At 44.3% G+C, this 7,906-nt stretch overlaps 1 protein-coding gene across 3 annotated transcripts in view; it reads right to left on the bottom strand.

Moving 5' to 3' along the window:
• Positions 1-370: 370 nt before the first annotated feature.
• Positions 371-7,906, bottom strand: part of pik3cg (phosphatidylinositol-4,5-bisphosphate 3-kinase, catalytic subunit gamma) — a 14,360-nt gene continuing 6,824 nt past the window's right edge. The window contains exons 1-11 of one of the 3 annotated variants that reach the window (XM_027007523.2): positions 6,744-6,896; positions 3,903-5,905; positions 3,543-3,608; positions 3,203-3,428; positions 3,007-3,110; positions 2,621-2,767; positions 2,186-2,276; positions 1,958-2,088; positions 1,610-1,721; positions 1,025-1,182; positions 371-930 (exon numbers count right to left, since the gene is read on the bottom strand). In XM_027007523.2, coding sequence (XP_026863324.2) covers positions 649-930; positions 1,025-1,182; positions 1,610-1,721; positions 1,958-2,088; positions 2,186-2,276; positions 2,621-2,767; positions 3,007-3,110; positions 3,203-3,428; positions 3,543-3,608; positions 3,903-5,897 — 3,312 coding nt within the window. In that variant the 5' untranslated portion in view covers positions 5,898-5,905; positions 6,744-6,896 and the 3' untranslated portion in view covers positions 371-648. Of the gene's footprint in view, positions 931-1,024; positions 1,183-1,609; positions 1,722-1,957; positions 2,089-2,185; positions 2,277-2,620; positions 2,768-3,006; positions 3,111-3,202; positions 3,429-3,542; positions 3,609-3,902; positions 5,906-6,325; positions 6,572-6,743; positions 6,897-7,906 lie in introns of those variants that run through there. The other 2 variants (XM_027007525.2, XM_027007524.2) reach the window with 2 other exon arrangements.

Raw genomic sequence — 7,906 nt, 5'->3', positions numbered from 1 at the left:
TTTGAGAATTTCCTGATCAGTTTTACCTCAGTTAAAGCAGATTTCTCCCATTTTTAAACATATAAATTGTGTGTCATATACTGTACATTAAATATTAACATAGCATCCACCACACAGACGTGACCCACAGAAACACTGTGAAGGGTGCTTTTTTACTGAGCCCTGCACTGTGTGTCAACAGCACAACCCCATTAGCTGCAAGAATCCCTTTTCATATGTCTTACAGTTAATATGTAAAAGTGTAAAATCAGCCAAACCAAGCAGACTAACTGAACATGTTAAACAGTGAGATGTGATGGATTCATGCACTTAATGAAAGTTGCTCAGAATAATGTGATAAAGTCTGTGATGATAAAGTATGACTCACTCATGAAGTGGTACATGTGAACACATTTTAATGACCAGTATAAAAATTAGAAAGTTACAAGCTGTGCTGTCTGACAATTTGAAGCCCAAGTATCTATGTACGTATGTGTGTGTGTGTGTATATAATATATGAAACCCCCCACAATCCGTCTGATAATATAGAAAGTTACAGCCATTATGTATATAAAACATAAAACAATGGTGCCTAAAAACTGTGGACATTTTTTAAAATGATAAAATACTCTGGAAAAGGCTTCGTACGTGTGGCTGGCTGTTCCCTGCTCAGGCAGACCGTTTCTCCACGCCTTGCTTAATTCCGAGCACCAGATGCAGGAACCAGTTGAACTGCACCGTCCAGCCTTTATCCCGACAGATCTCGATCTGGTCCAGGAAGTGTTTTTGCGCCTGGTCTTCGCTGCAGCCCACGGTCAGAGCCTCCCGGATGTACTCGATGTCCTCCGTGCTGGTCAGCTGTGGCATGCCAGTCATCAGCATCATGGAGAACAGAATGATCAGCAGGTTGGTGTGGTGACGCAGAGCCAGGTAGGCCTTTACACACACATCCTGCATCAAGAACAAACAGGACCGTGATTAACAAAACACACGCGCGTGCACCAGCACCCCTGCAGGCTGTGGTGGATAAAGCAGGCTTCTGCACCTGAAACTGCAGGAAGTTGGGACTGCTTTTCTTTCCTGTCGTGCCCATCACATACAGGAAGTCAGGTGTGAGGACAAAGGGGACGCGTTCCTTGCTTATTCCCAAGAAGCTCTTGTAGTTTCCAAGAATGTGTCCAAAATCAATGTGGAAAAGGTTCCCTGAGTACAAAATGGTTTCATTAGCTTAGTATAAACTACAACGGCATCATATAGCGCAGCAAAGGAGATGCAAATATACATTCACTTATTGGCGAAACGAGAACAAGCATGTAAATGAGCATGTAAATTAGTGTGTTTCAGTCACATCAGTCGGTTATGCACTTCCAAATGAATATAATGAAATTATTATATTGTCTCATTATCCAAACATACTTTATATTCCTGCTGTGAAGAATAAATCATGGGTGTTTACAAACAATGCAAAATTCTCAAACCAGTTTTGAGCTTTTCAAGGTTCTGAGTGGCTATTTAAAGAACCGACGTGTCAGTCTGAGAAACAACTGTTGTGTAGTGTAAAATGAGAGGCTGTTTTTATATGTATGGGTATTTTGTATAGCTCAAAATAACTTGCTGTAGGCTGTATTACCAGACTCTGTGATCATGATGTTGTCATTATGGCGATCACCGATGCCCAGGACGTAGGTTGCTACGCAGTAACCCCCACAAGAGTAAACAAATCGCTCGACTGCCTGTTGAAACTACAGGAGGAGGGGGAGGGAGAACAAGACTCAGTGGTTTTTCTTTCCCCCCCCATTAGTCACATTTGCATCATGCAAACACGGACAGCAAACAGTTGTGGCGTGTGGCGCTGCTGGTGTGTGGCAGACAGCTTCGCCACTGAAGGGAAGTTTCTTCAGAAGGAAAAGCTGGCTGAAGCAGGAAGTGCACCCAGAGCCAATTCCTTTCCATCCAGCACAAACAGCGGTGCACTCACCTTATCCTCGCTCACACATCTGTCTCGCAGCCACTGGTTGAGGATCTCGTCTTTAAAGGCGCCAGTGTTACCCACAGTGCTCTGTTGGATGTTAGCAATGGTGGTGGCGTCCTTCACAATCTCGATCATTCCTAAACTCAGCAATTTGTTTGGCTTGTTAAACAAAGATTATTGATGTGAACTTCCTTAGGAATACTGTACAAAACATGGAAAATTTAAACAACCTACCAATCTTATTTCCAGTGGAAATGCAGCCGTAGGGTAACAGGGACAGGTCCAGTGACTCAGTGTCCCATATAGACTCCATAATCAGCAAAATCTGCATCAAGGATAAACAAAGCATTCTCATTTTATTTACTGGCTCCGTTTTACTTTATTTTTGTTAACATAATTATTTTTATTTTTATTTTTGACTTTGAAGCTAAATTCAATAATTATTGAGAAAATAATTATATAACTAAGGTGTATTATTCAATGCTCGATTTAAAGTAATTTTACATTAAATTATTTCTATTTTTACTCAAGTGACAGACTTGTGTATGTCTCACAGCTCTGGTAAAATCTGGTAAAATTATTTTTTCTTTACTTTTCTTTTCTAGTCATTTCTACTCAACAGTGTGTAATAAAATAAGATCTACTGTGTTCTTTAAGGTGAATTTCCACCTGCAGTATCAACATGTCTTGGCGAAGGTCGTCTCCGTCCTTGAAAATGATCCCAATGCTGTCGTTTGTCAGAGTGGTGGGGTCGGCCCTCTTGAACTGTAGCCACAGGGGTTTCTTCTTGGACGCCATCACCTTGCACTGTTCAATCTGATCAAAACATCGGTCTCACCCTAGAGCAAGAGCAAGTCTCGAACTACTGTTCTGAGAACAGCTAGAGAATATCAAATGCATTTTTAGGCAATCAATTTAACTTATTTACTCATACCCATGAATATCATATTGGATATCACAGTTTCTAAGATCAAACCTTCCATCATAAATTATATTTATCTGCATACTTTTGCTTCTCATTTAAAACAAAAAAACAATGGTTGTAGTTCACCTACCACCAGCGCTCCGGCCCGCAGACTTGGGTCATACGGCACTTTAAAGCTGTTGGGCAAACCAGACACCTGCAGACTCTCCAGCTTCTGGCGCAGCTGAAAAACAACTGCCGTGTCCCGTTGGATTACACAGGGAGTACCGCGTGGGATTTACACAGTAAGACACGTTTAAATCCGAACTCTGAAAAGTAGAAGTCACCTTGTGGAGATACATCGTACTTCTCAGCGGACACGGCCTTGATGTCGCGGGTGACCTTCTGCAGTGCCTCGGTGATCTCCACCTGCTTCCTGAAGTCCTGGAGCATGGCCTCACCACAACCGCGCAGGTAGGCCTCTAGAATCACTGCATACCTCTGCTGGTAGTGCATGGACTGAGCTATCTCGCTCCGCAGAAACCAGAACAAGAAATGGCCAATCCGCTTACTCTGTGAAGAAGGGCGGATCCAGTTTAAAACGATGCTGGCAGAAGAAACCAGCCGGATGGATGGATAGGCGTACGCACGGTCACCATGCTGTGTTCAGGCCACAGAACAACTCACCCTGAGTGCTCTCTTTAGCAGGAGCCTGGCCAGAGCACTGTCATGATACGGTTCAAACTTCACAGCCTGGAGAACAAGAACAAGACCAAACCTCATCAGACTTAACACAGTGTTTTACATTCACCCATCTGAGTCAATCATGTTTAGGGTACGAGAGGTACAGTCCAACAAAAATCAACACAACACTACTGATCTGAACACACAGAAATCAACCACCAATAAGCCTGGCACTCAGTATAGAACAGACAGGAGGAATTTGAAAAACAAATAAGCCTTATTTAGCTATTCAAACAGACAGTTTGTTCAGCACTAAATTTGTAAATCCAAAGAAATATTCTTGTAAATCATCATGAGACCTACCTGCACCAGTTGCAAAAGGTAACGCAGGATATCGTCATCTCCAAGCGTCTCAAGCTTTCTGACAGCCATGGTGCGCACGTTGGCATCAGAGAAATGGCAGTCTAACAGCTGCATGGCCAAGCCCACGTCGAGCGAACTGCGTTCCCACGCCGTGCTCCTCTCCAGCAAACGGTGGGTGATCATCACATCTTCCTGTTTCCCCCACTTCACAGAGCCAAGAAATTTGGGGTAGGCCGTGGGAAGGCGCGTGCACTCCTGTCTGAAATGCCAGAGAAGTTCTTTGTCCTCAATACTCAGTGGATGCAAAGGATCTGTGACCACGATCTGTTCAAACTGCTTCCGCAGGTGGTTAGGCATCTCTCTGTTTCCCCTCTCTTCTTCGCCATCAGAAGACTCTCGAGAGTCCCGACTCTTAGGCAGAGCGACAGGGTAACAGTACTTGTCTAGGAGCACTGTGATTGCCATTGACGTGGTCTTGTTCGGGTTGGTGGCGGACGTGAGCTTGTCTGCGTTCACGCTGCTGTTGTCTTCAGTCTTTTCCGGCATCTTCCACATGTGCAGGATGAAGTCTCCCTGCCTGAGCAGAGACCTGTGGTCCACCACCAGCAGGTTGACGTAGTACAGCAGACGACCCTTGTTCCTGCCGTCGTGGCCAGTGCTGTCCTTGGAGGCCTGAGTCTGCGCTTTGCCACAGGACACTTGGAGGTTCAGGCGGGATCCTTTGGGAAGGTCTCTGATCTTAATGTTGAATTCGAGCCAGACGTTCCACAGAACCTCCTCGGTGAAAGGTTTGGGCAACGTTCTCTCCTGAGCCAGCAGCTGCTGGCCGTGATAGATGCTGGCCTCCACAAAGACGATCAGCTCTGAATTACGAGGCAGGACTGGTATATCAATCCCCAAGATTTTGACTCGGAACTTGCGATTGCAGTCCCACATGGAGATGGTGAACACCCTCTCATGGTCTTTCTCATCGATAGTCAGCTGCTCGTGAGTACCAGCAACCCCAGTGCAGTCATCCACCTGTGACCAGTCCTCCTTGGGAACTACGTCCTGTTCAGGGTTTGGAGGAGTTTCAAGCACCAAATGAATTTCTTCTCCACTTTTGAGGCACTGTCTGATCCAATGGAAATCTTTGATAGCATAGTTTCCAAAAATATATTCCTCTCTTCCACAAACCCTCAGGACAAAATCTGATTCGCTCACATCCTCTGGCAGGCCAAGTAATGCCCTTTTATTGGCTGTCTTCAAGAAAAAGCTATGAAGAACCTGAACAGGTGTGTCCTCTATAGACACCTTTATTGTCTGACTTGAGGTATCTTTATGTATCACAACCAGGATGTGACTGTTTGTGATTTTGCTTAGCAGATAATCAGGTAAAGGTTTGGTGGTTATCCAGGGATCCACAGAGTAAAGTTTAGGGTCTCTGTCAGCCAGTTCAATCTTACGAGGCGTGAGTAACTTCCTGCGTGTGAACTCCAGCTCATCGTCATGGACATTACTGACATCAGTGACATCATATCCTATAAGGTAATTCAGAAATTTCTGATACTGGATGGATTCTTCAGACGGTTGTGGTCTCAGCACCAGATGAATTTTTCCAACATCTTTTTTGAGAGCTTTCCAGTAACGGATGCAGTCCAGGGTCTGGAACACCTGGTGCTTATCATAGATCTCACACCAACTCCCCTTCTTTTGGTAGAGGAGGATGCAGTGGTCAGGTGAGTATTTCTGGTAGAATTCAGGGCACAGGTTGGTTGTGACAGCCCTCAGCCATACCTGGGTTTTCACCTGCTCCACGGTCCAGTTCCCAGTCACTGATAACTGCAGCATATCAGGGTTCTTGGTTATCTTGTTAGTGGTGGGGAGCAGAAACTCCATTGCTAAATGATCCATTTCCATGCATGAGTTTGATGTGAACGCCTTCATTTTTCTTCTCCTCCTCTTGTCTTCTTTTCTAAGGACTATTGGAGGTTCATCATCACTACCCTGCTCCATAACCGATACTGAAATGTTTAGAGAGAGTCAGATGAAGCATTACTGAAGGACACAGAGACAGACCATAACCATAGAAGAGCTTAGAATTTATGACCTTGTTCAAATGTACTCTTCAAACTTTTTAACCCCCCCCCCCCCCATGTCCTTCATAACTTGGTTAAGTTTTACATTTGCATAAATACTTCTTCACATTTTTACTAACTTTTAGGCCAGCCTAAAATTCTGAGAGCAGGTTTGGCGAAGTGTTTTTGATATAAATATGTAAATCAAATCAAATTTATTTATGTTAAGCTTTTCACAATTTATTGTCACAAAACACCTTTACACATGTCCAAAATGTACAAGGCATACCATCCCAAAATGCAAACATCTGGAAAGAAAAGTAATATTACTTTAAATAAACATAGTTTTATAACATCTATCCAAACCTCGTGATCCCTCGTGCTACTTTTTCTGGTTTGTTGGATTTCATCTATGAAGGAGCCTTGGAAGTGCATCTTTAAAGGATGCGGTACTTGTGCAGCACTGCGACAAAGGAAGGAAGTCGCAAACAGGAAGCAGTTCAAAAGTCCACACAGCTGCTCACCCGCGAGTGAAGTTCAACCAGAGCGTGCAACTACCGTTTCAAACGTCGAGGTGGAACACACTGCACTGCCCACTGACCTGAATAAAACGTGTAAATATGCTACTGTAGAGTCGCGCACGTTCAAATCCACCCGAGGAAAACACTAAACCAGGCCGCCTGGTGTGCGTGCGCGCGTCTCGCCTCCTTTACAGTCGCGCGACACAAGTAACGGTCTCACAGGAGGCTGCGATCGGTGGCGCGAGGAACCTGAACACACTCACCCTTCAGCAAGCCGCGAGCCAGATACGCCGCCTCCGGTGGTCGAGCACACCGCGAGACATGGAGGCGGAGGAAGTCCCGTTAAACACGCACGAACCTTGGAGCACTCCTGAGCTGTCATGCGCTCCGAGCTTAGACCCGCGCCCAGCCCCGGTGATGACGCTGTAGCCACGGGGAAGAAGCGCGTGCTCACAGCGCCCAGCCCTGGTGATGACGCTGTAGCCACGGGGAAGAAGCGCGTGCTCACTGGCTAGAGTATAACGCGACATCATCCATGTTTGTAGTCTCTTCACGGGGACGCGCGAGCCAGGTGTTTGTTCGCGCGCTAATTTGGCATCAGGTTAACATAATGTAGCTGTGCTCTACCTTTACCCCAGTTTATACAGTAAAATATGACATAATGCTCTTGTGTGTGTGTCTGTGTATATATATATAGAATAAGAGATTCTAGACTCATATATAAGTATGACATTATGCTCTATTATAGGTAGCGCATATATATATATATATATATATATGCGCTGCCTATAATAGAGCATAATGTCATACTTATATATGAGTCTAGAATCTCTTATTCTAGGATAATCTTGGTGAGTTTTGTCTAAACGTATTGCATGTAGTTTCATAGCTGAAAAACGAATGAAACCCAAACATGGCGTAGAGTGAGAGGACATCTTACTTTTGTTTTTGTAATTGCTCATTTTATTGGCGTGAATATTCATGGTACTTTGTCGCCCTCTAGTGTTCAGTTTTGTCGCGGATTCGCAACTTCTTCCTGAGCAAGTAAAATGTAGATTTGATTTAATATGCTGGTAAAATGCGAATAATTGAAAAACCAATGATCATCTTCACTAATGCACTATATAATACAAATACTAATTAATATTTATTAGGTGAGATGCAGGAAACGATACAGTGGTAATATAGATGCAGCCATTTCAAGTGTTATAAATATTCAAAGAAAGGAATATGGAAATTTAGCTAAATATCAGGGACTGGCAGAAGAAACAGAGAGAACATACAGGATGTCCAGTGATCGGGACACTTTGGGGCTGTGACCCCTAACAGACTAGAACAAGCCCCAAGAATGATCTCATTGATCTCAGACAAGAAGAGTACAATCCCAGGAACAGTGAAAGTACTGCACTGCACCCTCAAACTCCCA

The sequence above is a fragment of the Electrophorus electricus genome, chromosome 7 (assembly GCF_013358815.1).
Source record: "Electrophorus electricus isolate fEleEle1 chromosome 7, fEleEle1.pri, whole genome shotgun sequence".
In the NCBI taxonomy this organism is placed as follows: domain Eukaryota; kingdom Metazoa; phylum Chordata; class Actinopteri; order Gymnotiformes; family Gymnotidae; genus Electrophorus; species Electrophorus electricus.
This window is presented reverse-complemented; position numbering and strand designations above follow the sequence as displayed.